The sequence below is a fragment of the Rhineura floridana genome, chromosome 9 (assembly GCF_030035675.1).
Source record: "Rhineura floridana isolate rRhiFlo1 chromosome 9, rRhiFlo1.hap2, whole genome shotgun sequence".
Classification (NCBI taxonomy): Eukaryota; Metazoa; Chordata; class Lepidosauria; order Squamata; family Rhineuridae; genus Rhineura; species Rhineura floridana.
In genome coordinates this window covers 34,800,402-34,827,852 of record NC_084488.1, presented here as the reverse complement: position 1 = coordinate 34,827,852, position 27,451 = coordinate 34,800,402, and the positions used below count along the sequence as shown (strand labels likewise).

The window sequence follows — 27,451 nt, the reverse complement described above, 5'->3', positions numbered from 1 at the left end:
GAGGAGACTTCTATTCCCCTGACAGAGCTCCAGTAGCCAGAGTGGCTTAACAGTCAGTTGCTGTGACTGAAGCTCTGTGAGGGAAATGGAGATTCTCCTAGCAACTCTCAGCACCCTTCGCTAACTACACTTCCCAGGATTCTTTGGGAGAAGCCACAACTGTATAAAGTGAGATGAAGGTCTGATATGGATGTGGCTAGGGACAGCTTTGGTTTAAATTTGGGTGGGAGGCTACATGGGCCTGCTGTAGAATAAAAAGGTGGGGAAAACCCTGAAAAAGAATACTATTCACAATATTTTCCTTTTAGAAAGGAAAAGGACTTCTCATCTGCCCAGTGCCCATGCACCCACCCAACGTCCTCCCCTCCTCTTCCTCCTCCTGCCATCCCCATCCCCTGTGGTCAGTTTCACCTGTCCCAAGCATGATTGCACAGGAGTAAATCCCACTGAAGTCAAAAAGCATGCAAACGATCAAACCTGTTCTCCCCTCCTCCTATCCCCTCTCTCTGCCCCTTCCTTTACCCCTCCCTTCGTCTCCCCCATCCCCTTCCATCCCCTCCTCATCCTTCTCCTCCCCTCACCCTCCTCCATGGTCAATTTTAACTATCCTAAGCATGACTGCAAATTATCAAACCTGCCCTCCCCTCCTCCTTCCTTTCCTCCCCCTCCCCTTCCAATCTCCTCCTTCCCTCTCACCCTCCTTCTGCTCCCCTCTAGTCTCCCCTCTCCCTCCTCCTCCTCCCCCATGGTCAGTTTTACCTATCCTAGCCATGAGTGCACGGAAGTAAATCCCACTGAACTCAGTAAGCATGCAAATGATCAGACCTGCCTTTTCCCTCCTTCCTCTCTTTTCTCTCTTCCTCCTACCTTCTTCCTCTCCTCCCCTCCCCACTCCAGGCCTCTCTCCCCATTGTCAGTTTTACCTATGCTAAACATGATTGCACGGGAGTAAATCCCACTGAACTCAATAAACACGCAAAGGATCAAACCTGCCCTCCTCCTCCCCCTCCTGCCTGCTCCTCTCCATCCTCCCCTCCCATCCCCTGTGGTCAGTTTCACCTATCCTTAGCATGATTGCAAGAGAGTAAATCCCACTGAACTCCATAAGCATGCCAATAATCAATCCATTCACAGGATCCTATTTCTTACCCCTCAGATTAAAAAGCAGAGAAATTCACTAATAGGTAAAAAAAAACCCTTGCGGTTTAAGAACGTACCTATAGCCAACAGATATTTCTATCAAACTTTAAAAAGCAGGGAAATTGGGCAGCTAGAGAGTGAATGCAGCAGGGCAGCAGGAGACCTGACCTCCTCTCTGAGATATTGGACTGCCCTACAAATTTGTCAAAATGAAAACACCATTTGGGTTGGTCTTTCACAGTCCAATCCACTTCCTGTGTACCTTGGAAGAATTTGGTAACATGTGCCTCTGAGCATATGGGGAGTGGTGGCAACACCTGCAATCAGCCCCAAAACAGAAACAAGATATGTGCTATGCTGATCTTGTTTTAGCAGGGAGGAAGCAACAATATTAAGACAGTTGACAGAGTTCAGATAGTTACTTTAAATATGTTTGATTTACTTTGCAATTTTAGTGAAGTTTCCTATAGTAAATCATTGTCCTTTGCATCTGTTTCTGTGAATATGTGAAGTACAGCAACACTTTGCAACACTAAAAAAAAGCTCCAGAAACAATTGTGGAATAATGGCACTGACTCTTCTGCAGAACAGTTTCCAGTGGACAAGAGGAGTGTCTCAGTTTGCACAAGGTAAAACAGTAGGAGTTGACATATATTCTAGCAAAATTCTAGGGGTGCTCTATGTTTTTAATTGACCATGCCCACCTTTCCTTAAGTGGAGTAGTTTAAGCATAGCAGGCTGAAAACATGCATTTTCGGTAGGCCAATTTTGTTTTTTCCAACAGCTACAATCATTGCTTAAGTAGCAACATATTGTAATCAGTCTGATTTTACATCAAACTGCAGTTTCAGATTCAACTGTTAATGCACCCAAAATAGAAATAGAACATAACCTCCAGTTTGAAACACAAAAGGCTGTCTTCACCATCATATGACACTGACCAATAAAAAAGCTTTGAAATTAATAAAAATAAATTTGACACAGATGTCTACAATGAATAATGAGAGAAATATAATTTTCTAGGTTAGATTCTCTGTAGAAACATTAGCAACACAGGAATGAAGCAAAGTAAGAAGAACACCAACAAACATACAAAAATGTAATGCCCCATCTTTGGAGATGGCAGGTGTTGCCACCACTCCCCATATGCTCAGAGGCACATATTACCAATTCTTCCAAGCTACACAGAAAGTGTGAAAGACCAACCCAAATTGTGTTTGCATTTTGACAAATTTGTGGGGCAGTACAATATCTCAGATAGGAGGTCAAGTCTCCTGCTCCCCTGGTGCATTCAGTATATCTGCCCATTTCCCCTAGTTTTTAAAGTTTGATAGAAATATCTGTTGTACATTCTTAAACTGCAAGGTTTTTTGCCTATTAGTTACTTTAAATCCTGTATACATCCTAGAAAACCATGAGAATCTGAATTAGGCACACTGTTTAAGAGTGGAGCTAATAAAAAACCTGTGTTGGGAACCTGGAATCCCCAAATGAAGTCTCATGTGGGCACCTCTTCTTGGTCAGGGACTATTTACTTAACCTAATGTTTGGATGTATTTCCTACTCACTTATGATAATGTACAAAATTGGAATTACTAGCTATGAAGTATCACCACCATCTGTGTGCCAGATCCATGGGACGAAAACAATGCAGAGGAATCTTTCATTAATTAACAGCTGGGTTCAACACATTCACAGTTCCACACAACCATGGACTACCCATACTTTTTGGTGAGTTGGGAAATGTTCCATTCACACGGACAGTCCCCAATACTGTAGAGAATAGAGCAAATAGTTCTCAGCGAACCCTTTAAGAGGATCAGAATCCAATGAACACATACCTTCCACAGTCATTTTCAATTTGTGTAGGTATTTCTGATGTATTAACTAGTAATGGTGAAAACGAGCAGGTTGTGATAGCAACCAGCAAACATTAAAAAGTAGCAGAAACATGTTTTCAATGGTACTAAGAACTCTGTGACAAACGCAGGTTAATATGGGAGCTTGAACAAAATATGTAATTAATTTTCATCACTCTGTAATACATATAAGATAATTCTTTTAAAAATATGCAAATATACAATGATTACAGTGAAATCTCTGTATCTCTCTGTATCGAAAGACATTGCCCCATATTTGTTGCAAGGTGGAAGCATAATCATATCACCATATTTATTATCAGACTGATGAACCTATTAAATGAGAAAGACTAGTTCAAACAAGTCCAGAGACATAGAGTCTGCAGTTGGTGTTGTGCTTGTGTGCGCTTATCCCATTGTGTGCAGATTGTGTTGTCTAATTGGGTGCCTATGTGATATATACCCAATCTTTATGATCCACCCAACCATTATGAGCAGCAAACAGTGTTGAAAAGGTATGGATACTTAGAGGTGCACAGTGGTATCTGTGTGTGTGTGTGTGTGTGTGTGTGAGAGAGAGAGAGAGAGAGAGAGAGAGAGACAGAGAGAGAGACAGAGACAGAGTGTGTGTGTGTGTGAGAGAGAGAGAGAGAGAGAGAAGTGGAAAGGGAATACATGCTTCCATGAGACTTGCTTCCACATTTTAACTGTGGATACAGTCTTTAGTTGTAATAAAGTGAGTTGGGGGACCATGAAGCTGTTCAGATGTTGTTGGACACCAACTCCCATGAGCTCCGGGCAGCATGGCGAATTGTCAGAGATGGTGTTTGCAGTCCAACAACATCTGGAATACCACCCCCACCCTTGCTATAAAGGCAAATTTATCAAGAGATAAAATTATTAACTATCACTGCTGACATCACAAGCTGATCCTTAGTGTAATATGTCTGGCATCTGTTACAAGAGGAATAAAAATATCTAGCACAGCATCAGGAAACTAGGTAGAACTTACAAAATGAAATTACTACATTATAAAACAAAAAACTCTGTTTGTTTTCTAGACAAAAAATAGAAAAACTATTAGGCATCATCTTAATCATAGAACAAATAGGGAGGAAAGGCAATACCTCTTCAAAACCTCAATGATATTCACTGTCAATGCAATTTGATTTAATAGCGGACTCTGCTTTAGCTTGCCTTGTTCCATCCATCAACATTTGAAGGATACTCAGGAGCAGTATAATATGAGACTCCGCAACAAATTGTGCTTGGCTGCTTCCATGTATGTAACTCTGAAAAATGGGGGGAAGAAAGAATAAGTATTAGATTAACACATACAAAGGATTTAAAAAGGATGCAATTAGCAAGGATACCTGTAAACTGAATGAAAAGCAAATCAAAACTAGCCTGGCAAAAAAAGGTACAGCATATCATAGAGAGACAATAGAGGTACATAAACACAGCTGCTGAGCTGTACCTTCATAAATTCTTGGTGAAAGCAAAACAGAGTGTCGGAGACAACCAACAAACAGGGCTGCTGCCATCACACCCTGTTTGTGAGCTTCTCAGAGGCACCTGGCTGTTGCTGTAAACAGAGAACTGGACTAGATGAACCCTTGGCCTGATCCAGGAAGGCAGTTCTTAAAGCAATGTTTGCCTGCCAATTTCCTGTAATTTAATCTTAATTGTAGCATTAACATACAACAAAACTCAAACAAATAGCTTTTAGATAATAGGTATTATTCAACATGCCAAACTTTTAGCCCGGCCACTTACAAATTACAATAAATCCTGTCCTTTACCATCAGGGGTGAGGAACCTGTGGACCAAGGATCAGATGAGCCCCCTTGCACACTTTGATCTGGCCCCTGGGCATTTCCAGGGACTCTCGAGGTGATAAGTAATGTGGCTGCTCAGGGTTGAGGCAGGTATAGAAGGAAAGAGTCCTGGGTCAGTGGTGCTCAGGAGGAAGTGAGGTGATGCCTGGCTGAGGACCCTGCCAACAGGGGGAGCAAAATAGAAAATGGCAGACACAGAGGAAGAGGATGAAAAGCCACAGTTCTTATGGGACTGAAAGAGCAGAGCCCAGGATGGGAGACCCAAAGTCTGCAGAGGCAGTAAGACTACCCGTTGCTGTGTCAGGGAGCAGCACAGTCATCCCATTTCCTCCCATGGCACCACTACCACTTCCTAGTAGCTCTGCTCTATCATGAAATGCAGGCCATGATAGGTTGTTGCTTCCCTTCCTCATTTCAGTGGCCCATCTGTTCTGCATTGACTCTGCCTGTTAGTCAATGGAACCCAACCTGAGTAGCCAGAGCTTCAGCTGGTGGCTTCAATGTAGCACTAACTTCCTAAGCATTACAGTTTTTATTACTTTATTTATTATACCAATTATTAAATATGGTCAATTAATTAATACAGTAGATTAGTATGTTTAATTAATACTTGTATGTGGTCCCCAATTTTTTTCTGTGGATCAATGGTCCTTGATATACAATTTACAATGTAAACCATAATACCACCTTCCCCTGCATCGTCTTCCATTGCAGAATTCAGGCTGATGTAACCTCTGTCCCTGAACCATGCACATCTTCACATATCCACACTCTTGCATCCTCATTCTGTCACACGCATGCTCACACAGGAGAGGGGAGAGGGAAATTGGACCTTATGAGCCAATTGCCACCAAAGCAATCAAGAAACGATAACCACTTAGTACTTGCCTCTGCTTATCTCTCACTCTCACTGTCCATTGTATTAAGTCTACTGTTCCACGGATGGCGAATCCACAGTTTTCGAACAGCATGCTATCTTTTTTTGTGTGACAAAGACCCCCCACAAGTCTAAACTTTGCTGGCTTCCGTAAAAGCCCATCTGTGGGAACATATTCCAGAGAACCACTCATCCTCACTGTCACAGGAAGTGGGGGGGTGGCGGGGAGGCTGCAATATACTGACTCATCTCTTCTGAAAACACTGTGCATCAACCACTGTCTGTAGCGTCCTTGTGTTAACCAACAAAGGGAGATAGTCTCTTCCAAGTCCTGTGGTGACTCTTTTTTTTATTAACCCAAAAGGCAACTGTGTCCCCTCATGTTGTGGGCAAGCCTGTATACTGAGGTAGTAAGATCAGTGGCATGATGCATGCTAAAATGTTATGTCTCTTGCAACACTTTCAAATTTCCCAGTGATAGTAACCTGCTGGTTTTCTGCATCACTACTAGGGATGGGAGAGAAATTCAATTCAGTTCACATTTCAAGCTGAATCTATCAAATTCTCACTTTCTGAAACAACATGAGAACCAAAACACATCCATCCTCTGAAATTCACAGTTCACCAACCAATGTTTATCAAAAAGGAATATATTAGAGGGAAGTGTGCATAAAAATAAATATATTAGTGAAATAACATAAAATGCATTATATGATGAGAAAATGCTTGTAAAAATGTGTACATTAGTCAAAACTGCCTAGAACAGTGGGTTTATTAGGAGAAATTTGCAGTTGAATGTTGGAGAATTTTCATGAGAATTTTATATATTGCAAATTGCAGCAGGAATGTGGAGAATTGAATTTCTGTTTGGAAAAAATAGAAACTGAGAGAACTGGAACTGACAGATCTTTCCATCCCTAATCACTACTGACCATTTACCAGGAGGTTTTCTCTTCTTCTCATAATTATGAAATAAAATCTACTGTTGCTTTGCCGGGTGCATGTGCAGTCTTCCAGGCCTTCTGTTTTTTTAAGGTAGAAAGGGAAGTGAAGGGAGGAAGGGACCCGAGAGAGAGAAGCCCTTGGTGACATGATGCTACATCATATGAAAAATGAAGTGCTGGGCTATTTAAGCTGCCACTCTTGGTTTTAAATTACTACAATACATAGGAAACTGCCTTGTCCTGAGTCAGACCATTGGCCTATCTAGCTCAGTATTGTCTACAATGAGCATCAATGGCTCTCCAGGTTTTCAAGCCCTACTCGGAGATGCCAGTGATTGAACCTGGAACCTTCTACATGCAAAACAGATGCTCTGTCACTGAGCTACACTAGGCTCTTGCGACAGCAGGTAGCTGGCAGAAAAGAGAGTGGAGGAGGAGCACCGATAAGTGGATGAAGGGCTGAGAAACCAGCTTCTGAATTAATATTTGTAAGGATGATTTAGGAACCCAGAAGTCACTGCTGATACAAAATTATATTGTACAGAAAAAAAGTTGTAATTTATAGCTATTTCCTTATCTAACAGCAGTAGTTTTGGCAGGCTCCTCTAAGCACCACCACCTCCACACTAAATTTCCTGTATATGCTGTCTTGCTTGAAAAAGAATCCCCACCTCTCTATAAATAGAAGACTCATTATAATGCTATCAAATTTCGGGATACCTGAAGAAAAGTCGACCTAAGCAATGAAAATTAATGAAGCCTAATGAAGTCAAGCACCCTCCAGAAAGCCAATTACTGCATCCATATAGCCATTAACACACAGCATCCAAGTCACTTGTCAAGAGGGGGAAACTACACATATCAAAATGTAAATAACCAACCTACTGAGATGAAAAAGCATACAAATCACAGCTTTTATAAGTGTGATCATAGTTGAGAATTTTTTTAAAAGTAGATAGATTTTCCCCCCAAACCTCTTGGGTTTGAATCTGAGCCAGGTTTGGATAAACTTATGTCATCCCTAGTTCTGTATTTGCTATGCACTCAGGTCATTGTCACGCAATGAAGAGCTGGGAACAGTTAGAGCAACTGCTCCTGGTCTTAAGCCAGGGTGCATGCAGAAGCAGTGGGGATTTTTAACATGCATTGTAAATGGGTGGGTACATATGCTTTAAAATTTCTCCGTGTGAACTACCCTTGAAAAAAGATCGTAAGAACCTGCTGGATCAGACCAATGGCCTATCTAGTCCAGCATCCTGTTATCAAGTGGCCAACTAGATGCCTATGGGAAGCCTGTGAGCAAGACCTGAGCACAAGAGCACTCTTCCCACTTGTGATTCCTAGCAGCTGGTATTCAGAGGCTACCAATATAAGTTGCTGGAAATCACAAGTGGGGAGAGTGCTGTTGCTCATGGACTTCCCATAGGTGTCTGAATAGCCACTGTGAGGATGCTGGAGTAGATGGGCCTTTGTCCTGATCCAGTAGGGCTCTTCTTATATTCATGAGCCCTAGCCATATGAGTACACTCACTTGCCATCACATGTAAACTGAACTTCAGGTATGACTATGAAAGAGTCTGCTCCCAAGGTCTTGTAACTGATCTGTTGCTTTCCAAATCCATTTAATGATCAAAGTCACTGCAATAGCCAGTCACAATAGCCAAAGGATCCAGCAGACTTCAGCAAGTCTCAGCTTGATACTAAAGGTCACTGCTTCAAAAGATCTTTCCCTTACAACACTGTGGAAGATCAAGGTTTTCAACTCCTACATCTTGATATGACACTGATCCCCTTTAAATCAAATTGCCAAATCTCTTTCTAGTAACAGTCACTCGTCTCAGAGGGCTTTACAGTAACCCATTGGAAAGAATTTTAGGTTTTTCATGCAGTCACAACTGCTAGCTGACTAATTCAAACAGGTTCTTTGCCAGTAAAAAACAAAATGCTAATAGAATGCACTTCAGTATGTAAAAAACAGGTGTATGTTACTAGCAGAAGCAGAGCACTGTACATAAGGTGATAGGGCTTCAAAGTGTTCTTCACTTTAAACATTATTGTGTTGGAACTAGACTTACTTATGCTTAGCACAGACCCACTGAAATCTGATTTCAAGGGGCTTACACTAAACATGATTAAGTCTGGATCCAGCCCATCATATTATTACTGCTCATGAAATTTCACAGGTAGAGGGGAGGTTGAGGTGAAGGGATGGATCCAGTCTCTTGACCCATCCTTTCCTATTCCGCATGTTCACTCTCACCTCTTCACTTCTCCATTTACCCATGGTCTCTTGATCAACCTCTCCCCCTGCCACCGTATTTCCCTGGCTTCCTTTTTTAATAATTACAGGAACACAGGAGGCTGCCTTATGCCAAGTCAGACCATTGGTCCATCTAGCTCAGTATCATTGCCACTGACTGGCAGCTGCTCTCTGGGGTTTTCAGACAGGGGACATCTCCAACTCTACATGGATATGCTGGGAATTGAACCTAGGACCTTCTGCATGCAAAAGCACATGCTCTACCACTCAGCTATGGCTCTTCCAATGCTTAACATTTGTACAGCGCTTTCAAGTGTTCCAAGACTTGCGCATACATTATCCTGTAAAAGAATTATAATCCCCATAATGCAGATGGGGTGGACTGAGGCTAAAAGAGTGGCTTGCCCAAAACCATTGAGTCAGTTCTTGACAGGGGGAGACAAGATTAAAAGCGAGGACCTGCTGATTTTCATTACTGTGCTGCACCACAACCTCCATGAAACACACCTAGGACACTGATTTACCTCCCTCCCCCAGTTCTCTCCGACTCCCCTCTCCAATTTTGCCTTAGCTCTCTCTTCCCTACTTTCAAACACCTCTGACTGTTTCATTCTCCAGGCTCTCATTCCAAATTGATTGTTACAACATGTTATATTCAAGGCCATTCAGTATAAAATATGGCAGTCAGTTTACTAACTGGCACAGAGAGTATGAAATGCATCTTGTAGATCTTCAAATGGCTGCATTGGCTTCTAGTCAGTTTCCAGGTTCAACTCAAGCTGCTGGTTTGAACCTTTACACCCTTAGATAGCTTGGGATAAGTGTACCTTAAAGACTCCCTCCTTCCACATGAATCTGCCTAGCTACAGATAACTTCTTCAGAGGCCCATCCAATCTTTGATTCCCCCACCCCCCCCAAACCTAGAAAGTTGAGGCAGGTGGTGATAGTACTAGGGCCTTCTTTGTTGTGACACCCCATTTTCGGGGAGCATCCAATAAAAAAATGAATCTCACGATGCTGAAGAGTACTGCACTTTTAATGATGCCCAACACATCCATGTGACCACTGTGCTTATTGCAGATACACGGGCAATATGATAGGCTTCAGGGACCACCAAAATAATTAAAATGAAATGGACTGCCTTCAAGTTGATTCTGACCTATGGCAACCCTATGAATAGGATTTTCATGGTAAGCGGTATTCAGAGGGGGTTTACCATTGCCTTCCTCTGAGAGGCTGAGAGGCCGTGACTGGTCCAAGGTCACCCAGTGAGCTTCATGGCTGTGTGGAGACTTGAACCCTGGTCTCCCAGGTCGTAGTCCAACACTCCACTACACCACACTGGCTCTCACCAAAATAATAAAAGGTACCATTTAAGATCATTTATCACATGTAGTACCACCAATGTGGTATTCATTATCCAATGCTCATGTAAGTAGTTTTATGTAAGGAAAACATCTAGAACGCTAAAAAAAAACCAGGAGAATGTCTTTGCAATACCAGGAATAAAAGGATGGATACACTTGCTTGTTAGTCATTTCTTAGGGCATATCTATACTATAAATCTAATGTAGTGATTATATCACTTTCAACGGTTAATACCTAGAGTCATTTATCAATCCTCTTCCCAGGGAACTCTGAAAATTGTAGTTATGTGAGGCAAACAGTGGTCTTCTAGCCACTCTCAGCACCCTTAACAAACTACAATTTGCAGAATTCTTTGAGGGAAGCCATGACTAAAATGGCATAATGCTGCTTTAAATGCATAGTAGATGGGGCCTTAGTGAAAAACTATGCAGCAACATCATACATACATTTTGGGGCAGTGGAGAAAGCAGACTGGGCAAGTGATAAAACTCTACTAAAAACAGATGCAGAGAATATTGAAATTGAAAACCATAGGCCTGAATGAAGAAATAGTCCCCCTACCGTATTTTGTAATATATTCTCTATATTATGACAGACAGAAGAATGGCGTTCCCGCCTTGTGCAGGGGCGTGTTTGCCGCCACCCCCATTCTCAGAAGGCTTGGGAAGGTTCCCGAAGGTTTTCAAATGAGTCAGATGGGGTCTTAGGTCCAGTTAGGTGAACAGATGAGCGGGTATAAAAAGACCGCTCCTCCCTTAAAACTTGCCTTTTTGCTTGCGGCAGCTGATCTTTACTTCCTGCGTGCACAAAGGGCTCTGCTCAGCATCCTGCTGGTGCTTCGTCTTCATTTCTGACTGTTCCCGCGTTTGATCCTCCACCTCCTGGTTAATTTACAGTGACATTGGTTGTGGCGTTTTCCCGACTCGCCGCCGCATTCTACCTCCAGCCTCTTGGGCCAAGCCATTTGGCTTTGGCGCTGGAGGGACTTAACGAGGGTGGTGGTATTCCCTTTCTACATTCTCCCCGCCAGTCAGCTGGGTGTCGGGCCGGCTTTACTTAGCTTGCCGGCTTGCGTTACAGCTGCAGCGCGGATCCTGAGCCTGGCCGTGGCTGTCCCTTGTTGATTCCCCCCTTTAATCCTTCCTTCCCACTCATCAGCTGGACGGTGGGGTCGGGCAGGCTTTATCAGCCTCTCAGCGGGCGTTATTGCTGTGGCGCTGATCTTGTGTCTGTGTGTGGCTGTGCGTCCTCGATCTTCCTCATCGCCGCATCTTCCCTCCCCGCTTACCGGCCCCAGCACATAGGTTTGGGCGCAGCTAGGAAGTAAGCTGAGGGAAGGCTGTGAGTGTGTGGTTCCCATTGCCTAGGCTTTGTATATGTGGTTGCAATTTAAAATGAATGAATGAATGAATGAATAAATAAATAATCGATATCGCCCTCCCTTGTTCCCCCCCTTCCTTCCTCTCCTTTTGCAGCCTGTAGTCTTTAATTTACCTTGCTGCCTGTTGGCTGCATATTTGGATTTAGGCTAATTAGGTTGCCCCCTGGGATTATTTCATTCATATCTTTAGGTGTGTTGTTGGCTATGCTTCTGGGTTGCCATTAAAGGGGCCTTTTGTTCGGATTGCCACCTGTGAATAATTATTGTTTTTGTTTTTGTTGTTATTGGTAAGTATAGTAAGAATTCAACATGCCACCCAAGAAGGTTCAACAGAAGAGAGGAGTCCATGTGGTGAAGTAGATGACAAAGCGCCCCCCATTGCAGCAAGAGTGCCAGTCTTCTGATGAAGAAGAATATATGGGGACGATCTGTGCCTTGGTGGCAAGGGTGGAGGACCTTGAGAAAGAGTGCAGGTGTCCTCCTGAGTCGGGGGCTGGTCCAAGCACTGCCCCTTCAGGTAAGAAATCCGCCTGCTTGGCTGCTAAGGCACCTAAATCACGCATTCTTTCTGCTTTGGTCACCAGGATCGGTGTCCTTGAAGCAGCGGCGCCTAGAGAGGAGTCTAGTGTTCAGGCAGCGCAAGCCTGCCCACCTGTAGCATCCTCCTCCTCCCTGCTCCCAATCTCAACTGTTGCTGGTGTTCTCCAAGGACAGCTCCCTCTTTCTCAAACTGGAAGTCAAACAGTATCTTCTCAACCTTTTGGGGTTGTCGCTCCTGCAGTAGTTGCGTCCCCAGCTGCTTACACAGGTGTGTGGTTTGCACCAACACATACTCCAGGTACACAGGTACAGGTGCAAGGAGGGTGCACACAGCAGTATACCCACATGGCCGCTCCTCAGGTGCAAGGGGGTGCCCCACAACCTCTAATTTATATGGGAGGTGTTCTAGTTCCACAGCAGCCTCAGCTTTCATGGCCTGCTGCAGCGGTGACTCCATGGCAGCCATCCATGGCTCCATCTAGTCAACCTGCTGTTTCCTTGCCTCTCCTTCCTAGTGTTTACCCACAGGGCGATACTTCCCTGCCATTGGGTGACCATTTATTGTTAACTACCAAAGAAAAGATTTGGTGCAGGGAGTATATAGATATATTTACTCTCCTTTTTTGGGAATCTGAGACGAAATCCAAAGAGAGTCATGATCCTACAGATCGTGAGGTGGCGATAAAAAAGAAAGTTGATCGTGTATGGCCTAATTGGCTAAATGCGTTTACTGTATATATGGGCGTGATGACTCAGGCTTATCCGTCCAGGGCCTTGTCCATGATTAAATATCAGGACATCATTCATCAGGCCTTTCAGGAATTCTTTGGTACTGCTTGGTTAAAGTATGACGAGAATTTTAGGCAAAGGGCGGCTTTAGATCCCACACTTCATTCGGATGTTGAACATCCGGGTCTTTGGTTGAGTTCTATGACCTCGGCCAGACCTACATCAGGAGATCAGGCTGATAGTGGACATCTGTTGGTGCGTGCACAGACCTCAGTCTATGGTTCCGGCCAAGGCTGGCAACAGGTTCAACCCCATCAGGTATGTTGGACCTTTAACAGCACCAGACAATGTCACAGACGCCCCTGCAGGTTCCGGCACATCTGTGGAGTTTGTGGAGGCACCCATCCCAGCTCCACCTGCCAGCAAGCCCGTCAGGCTCACCAGGGATCTGGGGACCAACAGCACCCTAAACATGGGTTTGGCAACAGCGGCAGTATGTCGCAAGGCCAGTAGCCCTATCAGGTTGCTTCCTCTTGAGGGGTTGTTGAATAGTTATTCCAATAGACAGGCCGCTAGTTATTTGTGGCATGGTTTTTCTGAGGGTTTTCGTATCCCTTTTGAAGGTCCGAGTTTTCCACTTCCTCTGCTTATCAACCTGCTGTCCTTGCTATGACCTCTGTAGTTCTGGCTAAACTGAATAAAGAGATTGCTGCTGACAGGATTTCTGGCCCCTTTCCCTTTCCTCCCCTTGTAAATTTGAGAATTTCCCCCCTGGGTATAGTCCACAAGAAGCAGCCAGGGGAATACCGCCTTATCCATAATTTGTCATTCCCAAAAGGTGCTTCTGATAATGATGGCATCCCATCATTATATGCATCAGTCACCTCCTTTGATGAGGCCGTTACAGTAGTCCGTAAGGCTGGTAGGGGTGCTTTGATGGCGAAGTGTGACATAAAGTCCGCATTTTGTCTGTTCCCAGTACATCTGTCTGATGTTGACCTGCTAGGTTTTACGTTTCAGGGCCAGCATTATGTCAATAGGGCCATGCCAAAGGGATGCTCAGTGTCTTGTGCTGCATTTGAGGCCTTCAGCACTTTCCTTGAGTGGGCCTTACGAAGGAGGGCTTGTTCTTCCTTCTCAGCTCACTAAGATGATTTCTTGTTTGTTGGGCCCGCTGGCACTTCTCTTTGTCTCCGCTTGATCTGCACTTTTCAGGATTTAACCAATTAATTGGGTGTCCCCTTAGCTCCAGAAAAGTCTGAGGCCCTTCTACTTCCCTTACATTTTTGGGGATTCACTTGGACAATCAGACCCAGTCTTCCAGTCTGCCTCAGGATAAGTTGCTGATCCTGTGGCAGAGACTTCGTTCAGCTTTGACATTGAAAAAGATCACCCTTGCACAGTTGCAAGAGCTTGTGGGCCATTTAGTTTTTGCTTCTAAAGTCATTTCCCCTGGCCAAGCATTCCTTCGGCGTCTCTGTGATGCCATGAAGGGGGTCCGCTCCTGTTTCCAGTTAATGAAATGGCAATTGTTGTTTTTGTGAATAAATTTGCTCTGTTGAGATAAAACCTCTTACAAGTAAAAACATTTAAAGTTAATGAAGATCCTTGAATTTGTATTAAAGCAATGACATCCGAAGTCATGTAGTGTTATTGACAATAGATATTTATGAGAATGAAGGCAGTGAAGATTTCATAAATGTGTCCTTTGATATTGTATTTTAAGGTTTTTATAGGTTTAAGAATGTTTAACAATTGTTGCTCTATTTCTTGTAGAAAAGCCCCTGAGGAAGGCCGGTGTTGGGTGAAACATGTTGGGCATAATTAAAAGTACAATACTCCTTCAGCAACTTGAGACTTCTTTTTCTTCCTCTTCCTCTACTGGATGTTTTCCATTTGTGTTAGTGTGACCCCATTTTTGGAACACTCTCCTAGCAAGGCTCACCTGGCTCTGAGCCAAATGTCTTTCTGGCATCAGGACAAGACCTTTATATTTGCCCAGGCTTTTTTGATGCTGAGTTTTTATATTGCTTTAATCTGGTGCTTTGTTTTTGTTTTCCCCTGCTGCTCCTGTTTTATGCTACTTTTAAGTTATTTATTAGTGTTTTCTATCTTAACTTTATGTCAGCCAATCGGAGAGGTTTTTACTTGAAAAGCAGGATGGGGATTCTTTCACTCAATGGCTGGGAAGCTCTGGCCCACAAGACTTTCACCCAAACCACACTCACCTGCCCAACACTTGAGATCAGCTCCTTCAAAGGTGCTCCTCTCAAAGAAGCTTGCTCTTGGCGCCCATCAGCTGATGGGCACTGAGTGGATCTCCTTTGATGCTATCACCTGACAGCATAAAGTTGGCCTGCGTGTGTGTGCCCATGCACAACCATAAAGATCTGGTCCACCAGCTGGATTTAATTCCTCACGCCTGATTTATAAGAATGAATGAAAAAATAAACTTTTCCCCACAAGAAGGAATGGCAGCCAACCATTTATATATATGTTGAAGAAAAGGGAGGCACTCAAGGCAGCAGTTGAGCCTGTTCTCTGCTCCGGTAGTGCCAGCTATCAGGGCCAGCTTGAGTTTTGTGTGACTCCTTGGCATAAGGCCCTGGTCCCTCCCCCTTGTCCTTCTGATTCTCCATTTTATAAATATCTGCACTTGGTAAACAGGTAAGTAGGTGAGACCTCCTCACACATAGAGGGCAAGGGGAGAGCTGGCAGCAATGCCAGTGGTGCAGATGAAGAAAGTGGCATCATGCCTGGAGAGGAAGAAGCGGAGGCAGAAGAAAGTAGGTATTGTCAGCTATGAAGAACCAAGAAAAATACACACATACACAAACACACACAGAGATAAATATAAAGTCAATTTCAAAAATTAATTGTTAATGTGCTATTATACATTATAGATCAGGTGTGGGGAACCTTAAGAACATAAGAACATAAGAAGAGCCTGCTGGATCAGGCCAGTGGCCCATCTAGTCCAGCATCCTGTTCTCACAGTGGCCAACCAGGTGCCTGGGAGAAGCCCGCAAGCAGGACCCGAGTGCAAGAACACTCTCCCCTCCTGAGACTTCTGGCAACTGGTTTTCAGAAGCATGCTGCCTCTGACTAGGGTGGCAGAGCACAGCCATCACGGCTAGTAGCCATTGATAGCCCTGTCCTCCATGAATTTGTCTAATCTTCTTTTAAAGCCATCCAAGCTGGTGGCCATTACTGCATCTTGTGGGAGCAAATTCCATAGTTTAACTATGCGCTGAGTAAAGAAGGACTTCCTTTTGTCTGTCCTGAATCTTCCAACATTCAGCTTCTTTGAATGTCCACGAGTTCTAGTATTATGAGAGAGGGAGAAGAACTTTTCTCTATCCACTTTCTCAATGCCATGCATAATTTTATACACTTCTATCATGTCTCCTCTGACCCGCTTTTTCTCTAAACTAAAAAGCCCCAAATGCTGCAACCTTTCCTCGTAAGGGAGTCGCTCCATCCCCTTGATCATTCTGGTTGCCCTCTTCTGAATCTTTTCCAACTCTATAATATCCTTTTTGAGATGAGGCGACCAGAACTGTACACAGTATTCCAAATGCGGCCGCACCATAGATTTATACAATGGCATTATGAACCTTTGGCCCTCCAGATGTTGAACTTCATCTCCCATCATCCTTGGCCACTGGCCATGCTTGCTAAGGCTGACAGGAGTGGTAGCTCAGCAATATCTGGAGGGCCAGCAGTTCCTCACTCCTGTTAGCGATGAACATTGTATTACAATGGTAATAAAATGTTTGAGAATTATTTTGTATTGTATTTAACTATTAAGAAAAGAAAAAATAACAAATACAGTCGAGGTCCTATTATTCTGATCAGTACTGACTTTCCATGTTATATAGTAGCAGAGTTGTTAGCATTGTGCCCTTGTATGACCTTTGGTTATTTTGACTGGTCTCCTATACAAAATAATGTTGGGCAGATCAGGACTTCTGACCACAGAAGGTGCTAAAAGCTTATGAGAGGTACTTATTTGGGTTTGCAATTCTACTCTGAGTCTTGGTTTTGACCCCACTGAAAGCAATGAGTAGAACATTCTGCCCAAGGTATCAAAACTAATAGTATCAAATACATGTATATTTCTCAAAAACCAAATTAAGTATTTATCTGCTGTCCTAGATTTATTCAGCATTACTGAACTAGAGATTGTATACACTTTGCACACACTCTCTGGAGTAATCAATGATAGCTATAATGGATTATATTTTTAAATTTCTCTAAATACTGCATATGTCTGTGATCTCCAGAGTGATATCTGTCACGGTTCAGTAAGACACTTGCATTAAATGTAGATTGCACTCATTCCTTTCTCCCTGTTAAACTGTGTAAATAAAATAGAAAACGGTAATTGGAAACAAGACCTGTGTGAGTTACATTTTAGTCCTCAAGGCAATTCAATTAGCTCCTGCAATAGCCCACATTAAAATTTAAACATGATTGCATATTTTAGATGCCACCACGGTCTGCAGTGCTGTTACCTGAATAAAGCAGCATGGTGTTTTTGCTTCAATGAGTTGGTACAGGTGATGGAGAGAAAAAAAAGCCAGAGATGTTTGCATGGGGGCATTAATTAAACTCCATTTAAATTAATACGCTGGAATCAAAAGAGATCATTTTTTACAAGTTCAAAAAAGTTTATTTTTCTTTTTTAAGAGACAGGAATGCACTGTTGTCACAGCTTTCCAAATGGTCATTTCTGACATGATGAAATGTAAAGGCTGCTAAGAGCGCAAATGTTGGAACAGCCAGCTAGAAATTTGCTTTTACTGCTGTAGTCCAGGTCACTGTGCTGTAACAGCTAGAACAATATTCTATCTAGCTCTTTGCAGCTAAAAAGGCTTGCATCTGGTTGCACCAACTCTGGCAGACTTTTAGCTGCTTTGGAAGGTGTATGGACATTCCATTTTAGTGCAGCTGCTCCTACATGGCAGAAGTGGGCTGCAGAAGGAGGAAGCATTAGTGCAGCAATGACTATGGCTATTATCTCAACTAGTGCTAGCCATGGGTCCCCTTCACTGGAGCATGAGCATCTGTTGTATCTTCAAAGCAGTAATATTTAAGGCTTAACAATTATGCAGCACTTTTAAACATTCAAAGCGCTTCTCACAATACTATCTCAACTGTCGGAGACAACATGCCTCTGAATACCAGTTGCGGGAATCACAAGTTGGGAGACTATTATTGCACTCAGATCTTTCTAGTGAGCTTCCTGTAGGCATCTGATTGGCACTCTAAGAACAGGATGCTGAACTAGATGGGCCACTGGCCTGAACCAGCAGGCTCTTCTTATGTTCTCATCAATTTCATATTACAGATAGTGATTGCGGTGGGGAGGGCAAGACTAATGGGCTTGCATAAGCCCTTCTAGTGAACTCATGCTCTGGGTGAGAGCTTTGAATGGGGCTTCCCAACTGTTACACTTGCCATTGTGCTACATGAATTTTCTGACTGGATGACCCAGCCACCACCTACAGCATCGTGGCTGCTTATCATCTCACTGTACAAAGGCTGCAGCTGACTGTAGAGTCAAATGTGTGCAGTAGCCTGGAGCCTGTATATCAGGGGTAAGGAATCTCAAGCCCAGGGCCCAAATATAGCCTCCAAAGGTCTGTATCTGGCTTTTTGGACTCTTCCCATACCACGGCCCTCACCAGCCCTGCTTCGCATCCTCCTTCAGAGTTTTTGCCTGGCTGAAATGTGTCCTTGACCTCTGATAATGCCTCTTTTGTTTGCTTAAATGAAGGATAGAGAGGAAAATGTGTGTGTAGAAACTAGCCTCCTGTACAAAAGTAAAATTTACATTTGTTGCTCTTCCCACATTAACCTCTGTCTCCACCACTGGCATGTGGCCCCCAAAATGTTGCCCAGAAGAGAACCTGGCCCTTGGGCTGAAAAAAGTTCCCTACCCCTCCTGTGCAGCTTACAGATGTGTGGGTTTGTTTGTGTGTGATTGTCATCTCTCCCCTTCCCCAATCAAGATGTATGGGTAAATCTCTGCTCAGGGTACTGTTGTCTGGAATTAGATTGCTGATAGCAAGGGAACAAGAAGGGCCTCCTCTGCAATAGCTTCAAGGCTTTGGAACAAGCTGCTGGAGAAAGCACATCAAGGTAGCCAACTGGTGAGGTTAAGGAAGCATCACAAGACCATTCGTGTTTGAGAACAGTTTTGCTGATGCTTATTTTTATAATTTCCCCCCAGCTGTTTTAACAGCATTTGCATTTTGTGGATGCTGGATCACAATTAATTTTTAATGACTTTTTATAAATTGTAGTTGCTATGTTGTAACAATTTATGTGGTAAGCCACTTGTTGTAAAACACTTCAAGCTGGGCAAGAAGCCAGATAAAAATGATATTGTAAGCTGCTCGAAGAACTTTGTTTTGGGGAAATACAAATATTGTTAATAAATAAAGTAATAAATCAATAAATAATGTGTTTTCAAATAAAATAAAGGGAGGTTTCTGGATAGTAATTTTATGATGGTTCTTAACATCTATATCTACACATGCAGGCTGTAGACATCCACTATTTTTTCTGCCTACTTCCACCTGCTGAACTAGTGTCTATTGAAAATTTATTCATTTAAGCAATTTCTAGGCCAATTTTCAGAATCATAGGGTGGTATCAACCTAAGACATTGCACTAAGAGAACTTCCCTTCCCTCTCCTCCCACTGTGTGCCTCCTCACACACACCCTCATCCACTCTGGATTTTCCTCCAACCCTCCAAGGCAGATTTCGGGGTGGAGCAGAGGATACACAGGGGGATGAGGAGGAACTTCCATTGTGTGAGTGAAAGTTGTTCCATTCATGCAATGACTTAGGATGTTATTCAATCCTAGTCCTACTCAAGGTAGACCCACTGAAATTAATATACAAGACTAACTTAGGTTCATTAATTTCAATAGGTCTTCTCTGAGTAGGACTTCACCGAATACAACCCATAGATCCCCCCAAAGTGGCTTACAGTAAAAAGTCATAACAGAACAACATTGCTTATCTAACACAATTAAAATCATTATAATATTTAACTCATTTAATAAAAAACATACAAGCTGCAAACTGTCATTAATATGTTGTCTCCTCTCTGTAACTGTGGTATGTATGAGGGTATGAGAAGCTATTTTTACAGGTCTTCCCATTAGCCTGTAAAAACCCATGCCATAATAAAATTCATCATTAACATGCCACAAAATTGTCTTTTCCCCCAAAAATCAATAGCTGCTAACTCAATACAAGACATAGTGCCAGACACAGGAGGAGCTACTGTTGCTGTTAGCCTCATGCAATTATGAAAGGAGGGCTTTGGCAGATCAAGCTCATTTATTCCATCCCATCATTTAAGATCTCTTTCCTATGGGGGGTCTTTTTCAATGTTTTCATAGTCATCTACCAGCACAAAGTCAATCACACCCAAAGCTGCAATACTAATGAATGCACTTTGAATACCAATTTTATGACCCTAAGGAGTATCATCTCATTTACCAGACTAAAGAGAAGGAAAGTCAAATGAAATCATCACAACAGACTCATGAGCTATCTCAGTGGCCACTAGAGAGCATAAAGTGTTTATATTGTTCCTTTGAAGGAAATGCCTGTTGTCAGTTTCTACAGCCCTAACAATACTATTTCGTTAAGTTAGTGAGAGATTTGTTTTGTCTTGATAAAGACCGCTAACCGCCAAATGACAAAAGCTACATCTGATACAAATTTGGCACAATTTCTTATTAAATTGTATTTAATGTTTAACAATATTCAGTTACAAAAAGCTGTTTTCTTATTGATCCTTTTCCCCGTTTGCACAACCAATAATTATTTGCTCAGATGCTTTAATTTTAGCACAAGGTAATGATGTCTATAACATTATGTGATATTTCCAACTTCCTTCAAAAAGGGGGCGGGGCGGCAGAGAATCGTACAAAGCATTTGTGGAAGCAGAAGCAGACCTGCCCCTCTCACACTGATTATTTATCACATATTGTATATTCATATTTTCTATATTCATTTAGCAAAGAAGGAAATAAAAGCATTGTAGATGCCTCATATAGCAATCACCACCTTATGGCCTGGTAACTGCTAGTTCTCACATATAAAGCCTACTGGATCAAGATTGTAGCACCCAAATGAGAGTTATGTTCAACTTTTGTTAACTTAGGCCTAATTTATATAGGACAAGAGAGAGTACAAAGAAGATCCTTACCTCTGTAAGCTGTCCATTCACATCATGCCATGTTTACATGTACTCACCATATGCACTGGCCTGTTAATGCTAGCACAATCGATGCCATGCTAATATTAAAAACAGGCCAGTGCGCATGGTAAATGCATTTAAACATGGTAGGGTGAATGAGGAATGCTTACGCAGGTAAGGACTTTCCCCCCTCATGGTTCATGTAAAACCAGCCTTATTCTTTCAACTTCTAGGTTTTCAGGAAAAAAAGGATAAGCAGAGAATGATGTCAGGTGGCAAAGTAAGCTGTGCATTTTTTGACTCAGAGCGATCAGCTCCAGAAAAGGATAGAAAGACCATCAAAGGCATTTTACAGAGATCTTTTACATCTTTACACAGAGTCTGCTTTGCAAAGGACAAAACTAACTGTTAGGAAGCAACACGCTATCTTCATCTGAAACAAACAGTTAGGATTTCAAAATCAAGATAGTTTTGCTGGCATAAAAAAAAATTGAGTATCACTGCTTGATAAGGGCATACTCTAAGAAGAGCCTGCAAGAAACAATGATGCTCTCTAAAATACAGCAGTCTGTTTTCTATTCTATAAAGCACATATCACATCATAGATAAAATTAAGAGGACAACTACACATTGTACACAAACACATGCAAGACCTCAATGCTGTTATTAAAAATGAAAAGATGCTTGCAGAGGAGTAAATTGAAAGTGAAGAAACGTGCATGCACGTTTGGTGTATGTGCTTATCCCATTTACAACATCAAACATTTCTGAGCACCAAATCACCAACTGGAAAGTTATTTTTCAACATTCCTATGGGTGAGCGAACTGCTTAGAGGACAATTTGGTGTAGTAAAATGACAGGTGTTCCCCACTAAGCTCTTCTCTCCTGAAGCATCTTTTCATTTTTAACAAAGGTGTTGGGGTTTCGTTATATGTTTGTGAGCAATGAGTACTTTATTTTGTTTGCCAGATCTGCAGTTTTAATGAGCATCAGTTGACATTGGAAAGCATTGCAGAATGGCCTACAAAATAGTATAGGACATAACATGACTTACAAAGCTGACCTCTTACTACAGAGGACAATATAAACTGCAAAATAATACATTTATAGAGGAATAGTCCCGGTTCATTTATTTTTGAAACAAAAAAACACCATCCATATGTCTCCCTTCATTGTGTTATAAAGGTGGTTTACATCTGACTAAGACTGAAGAGTAGTTAAGGAGTGGTTAGCTCTTCATTGTCCTGGTCAACGATTCCTATAAATAGTAGTACCCTCAAAAAGGAATGGCATCTCTATTGCCCCTGCATATTAAAGTTCAATCATTTTCCACAGTTCAAGTCATGAATGGGAGGAGTTTCCATGTACTGAGGTTTCTTTTTTTGGGGGGGGGTTTGGTCTCATCGTGATTGAAATACATTAGGGATGGGAAGAATATCTAGTAAATTGGACTTAGTACTGGATTCTGACTGAATTTGACAGTCTGCTATCTTTTTGGACTGACACTGATTTCTTGTGGCGGGCTGCAGCTGTTAATTGGCACAGATTTTTCCCCGATGTCCCCCCCCATTTTAAATAATTATCTTTGTAATTTCCTCTAAATTGATGCACTCATAGCAGTGTACAGGTGTGATAAATAGGAAAAAATAAACCATGTAGAACACCGTGATCATTTACATTAAAAATTACCTCTTTTTTTTGCTACCAACCCCCCCCAAAACAGCAGATCAAATCAGCAAGTGCCAAAACAAGTGGGAACAAAAAAAGGGTGGATCAGGATTGAGTGACAGACCATAGGAATACAAGCGGATTGAAACTAGGCAGCAAATCCCATCCCTAGCATACATTTAAAAGCAGAGTTTTACTTTTAGCATTCAGAAATTCATATTTGAATTGTTTCTGTAGCATTATGAATTTAATTGCATAAGCTGTATGTATATTGTGTTACACCTATACAGTGTTTGATCCTATATTTTCTTTTGTGATGCTTTGGATCCACTATTTTCCCTTGCAACGTTTCATACTTCACATTTAGCTACACAATGTGCAGCTTCAAATTAAACTGTTGAAAAAACTGCCAGTCAGCCCCCTAGCTAAATGGGATTGCGCTTGTTAGGAACATGGGAAGCTGCCTTATACTGAGTCAGACCAATGGTCCATCTAGCTCAGTATTGTGTACACTGACTGGAAGTGTCTCTCCAGGGTTTCAGACAGAGGTCTCTCCCTGCCTGACCTGGAGGTACCAGAGATTGAATCCAGGACCCTCTGCATGCAAAGCAGATGCTCTGCCAAGCTACAGCCCTTGGCAAGTCTCACCTGGCATGAAGAGAGATATAGGTTTCTAAACTCAGATCAGACTACAGAGATGTGCTCAGCAACTCAGATTCTCTGGTTTGAAAGGCAATACCAAGATTCCCTAAACACTTCCTCATCCAACTCATCCAATACCCAGCACTATTTACATAGAGTAATATCTGATATATTTGAAACAGCAAAACAGTAATGAAAGTATGCAAGTTAATAGTACAGAAGTCATGCAACTGTGTACTAAGACAAAGTGCACAACCATTTCTGGCAGCAACAATTGCTGCCAAGGTAGACCCCATAATCTAAATTAATTTCCCCTTACCTTGGTTACTTGATAAAAAAAAATCTCTTTCCCACTGATATTAAAACATTTTGTAACCATGTAAACTTTTTTCTTGTCAGGCTCTGGTGTCATTAATACATTACACTCCTCCCTTATTCATTTTGGCTGTTATCTAAAGAGCCCTTTTAGTCAGTGTGATTGCATCCAGTCTAGCTAGTATAATGCAGTCTACGGTGGACTCCCTTTAAAGATAGTTCAGAAACTGCAGCTGATCCAGCTGTCAGAATGCTTGTTGGGACAAAGCATTCTAAATCATAATATATTCATACTACGTCAGTGTGTTGGCTGCCTATTTGTTTCCAGGTTCAATTTAAAGTGCTGTTTTTTAAAAAAATAAAAATAAAGCAGTCATCATGAGGATCCCTGTGGATCTTCACGTTGTTGGGTTTCAACTCCTATTAGTCACAGCCAGCATACAAAGCTGTAGTCCAGAAAGATCTAGACTCAATGGTCATGAATTATAGGAGCTGTAGTCCAACAACATGTAGAGGGTCACAGGTTTTCCATCCCTGCTTTAAAACCTGGAATTGTTTGGGACCATTAACTGGAACACCATTTCGACCCATTCAAACCAGCCTAAACCCTGAGATCAGCTTCTGAAGCACAGCTCTCTGGTCTGCCACAAAAGTCCATCAGATTGGCAAAAATGAGAGACAGGGCTTTCCATTAGAATTCATTCCCTAAAAAGGCATGTGTGGCCCTGTTTGTATCTGCCTTTAAGCAGTTTTTTTCTGTTTCATTCAGCGTTTTGATGTGTTATGCATTTTGGTTGTTATCTGTTTTGTGGATGGTTTAACATTTTGTAAACTGACTTTAAGGATTCTGTGGGGGCCCCCGAAAAGCAGGGTATACATTAATTAATTAATTAATTAAATCAAAAATTCAATTCACAAGGTCTTGTGATGCTCACTTTGCTGCTCACTGTCATTTCAAAAGTGTCCTTTTAATACCCTTGCATTTTAAAGGCAGTCTGTCGGGAGATGTGTCATGAGATGCTCCCAGGACGAGGGAACCATGTGACCTCCTGACCACTCATGGCTCACAACACAGCCCTCAAGATCGGAGCATACCACCTTACATGTTCTGAAACATACACTGACATGGTCACATTTCTTTCCTTTTGATGTCTTTTCCCTTTTACATTCATTTTAAGATTGTTAGTTACCTTCAAATATATTCATTCACTAGCCCCTGCTTATTTTTCATCTCTGAGTTCTTTGTATTCTCCTTCTCGGTTTTTGCATTCTTTTGGGTCTTCATTATTTGTTATACGCCACATCTCTTAAGCTATTTTGCATCTTTGTGCTTTTTCTCTGATTGCATCTTATTTATAGAACTCTTTATCAGCTGACATTAGTTTAATTGAATCTCTCCCTTTTTTCTTAAAAAACCCCTTTAGACTCACATTTCAGCTAGTCTATATCCAATTATTTTTAGCATTCACCTCCAGTTTTCAGCATTTTATTTTTATAGACTGTGTGTGTATGTGTGCATGTATGTGTATGTGGGGGGGAGGGTTGCTATCAATAAGATTGTGCAGTCCCTGTCTATGTGTGCTTGTTTTTAAGTTCTCCAGAAATGATACAATCAACACTACCAAGACTTAGTTTGAAATTGTATTTTAAAGATATTAATGAGAAAGAGAAAATAGCCTCTCCTTTCATGCATCACTCCAGTCCACACATGACTTCAAAGTTTCCTCCTAAGTTGTACATTTATCTCAACAGTTTTTTGTTGACAGCATTTAAATGAGTAAATCAAATTATATTCTCATCTGTTACTTATTCTGAGCTCCTGGGGCTGAGCAGAATAAAAATATACATAAAATAAATGGAGGTAGCTAGATTTTCATGTTTTATCCTACTTCCTGTTTTACCAATGATATTCCTCTTTACTTTATGCCTCTTTCCCAGTTCTGCACAGGGCTTTTTGGCATAATGCTTAAAGCTCACTAATGCACCTCATCTGGATTTCCCCCCTATCACATTATGGCCACACCTTCAGTTCTTGGGTTATGACACACTTTTTGATATGAGCAACAAAGGCCAGTCTATGAAAAGGCCTGACATGTTAAAGGTCCTGCTTTGGACAGGGGATGGGAGTGGATGACCTACGGGGTCTGTCAATCCATCAGACAAGTAATTCTGTAACATTCTAACAAACTTCCCCAATAACAACATAGAGCATGTGTACCTGCCAGTCAGATTGATTCATTTGGTAAGTTCGAGACACAGGGCCTTCTTGGTAGTGGCTCCACATCTGTGGTACTCTCTTCCTAGTGAATTAAGCCTGGCCATTTTACTGAAAGCTTTCACACTGGCACTTCTCAGGACTATAATACTAAGCCCCTTCTCTTAAAAGTTTATAGAAATTTGATACATCAAAGTAGTATCTTTGGATTTTCCTAAGGGCATGCCCCTGAAAGGTTGCCTATAACTACTTTCAATAAATACATGCAATTAAGACCAATTCTGAAGTTTTGTGATCTTCTACTTTGAAAAAGTTCTAAAGTTTTCTAGCAACTAACACAACTCTCAAATTTCAGATGCAGACAATAGCATTTCATTCCTGCCTCAGCAGTTTCTGAGCCATTTCCATTAAAATATCCTCCCCAATTTCAGCCTGAAGTCAGGCTTGTATCACAGATTATTTCTGTCCAAACTATTTGAGTCCAATTTCGAGTATCTGAAAATAAACAATGAACATGCAATAAGTGTGCCTATAAATATATATATGCATTTATTAGAGTTAATGGAACTACTAGTGTGAATAAGGTTTATGAGGGTAAAAGCTTGATAGGATAAGACGCTTTATTGCACCAATTATTTTAGGCACATAACTACATAAACACTTAACGTATTAAAATTTAAATCATAAAGGATGTGGCTGATTTTCTAGTAGTACAACTGAGTTTTACTATTCTGCTCAAATTTATGCTCAACTCATTATACAGTGATTTTATTGCAATAAGCTTCTATTTTGATGATTTAAAACTCCATAACATCTAAATTTTGATGTGTAGGGTTTATTATCATGTAGCACAGCTACACAGAAGAGCAAAATTAGTATTTCCCGAGGAAGAGCATACACAAGTGCAGCTCTATTCAAACATACGAAGGAACAGGGCTTATATTGTCTTCTGTTCATGCGTATGTATGAGGTATACAAATCTTTCAGATTCCAAGGAGAAATGCTTCTCAAAGTCACCTATCTCACTTCTTTTAAAAGTCTTCCATGTCACATCTCCTTTTCCCCAGCACTGTCAATGAATCTGCCACGATCTTCCAGCCAGCTTGCAATGGTAATAGAATGCAGATTATAGGACACCTAGAATACTGCTGAAATTTAGCAATAAACCTCATAAAGATGGGTGCACCCCCCATTATCTAATGTACTTTGGAAATCACATGGTGCAACTGGAATAATTACCCTGGTATCGTCTAGACAACCCAGAAATTAAGTTTAGATTTCAGATTAACCCCCAAGGTCCTGATCCCCTACACTGTGATGTATGGTGCCTAAATCTTCTATGATTCTCAGATTTCCAGATTCACCATACATTAATGGCATCTACCAGGGCCTGAGACTATGCTATGGCTGTTACAGGTTGAAAGTGGAGCTTTCTGTATCTTTC

The 27,451-nt window shown here is 41.8% G+C and overlaps 1 protein-coding gene across 3 annotated transcripts in view; it reads right to left on the bottom strand.

The window, feature by feature from the left end:
• The window catches only part of TUSC3 (tumor suppressor candidate 3), a 166,240-nt gene that overhangs the window by 38,264 nt on the left and 100,525 nt on the right, over nt 1-27,451 (bottom strand). Inside the window, exon 7 of one of the 3 annotated variants that reach the window (XM_061583648.1) lies at nt 4,127-4,291. In XM_061583648.1, coding sequence (XP_061439632.1) covers nt 4,139-4,291 — 153 coding nt within the window. In that variant the 3' untranslated portion in view covers nt 4,127-4,138. The remainder of the gene's footprint in view (nt 1-4,126; nt 4,292-27,451) is intronic. The other 2 variants (XM_061583649.1, XM_061583646.1) reach the window with 2 other exon arrangements.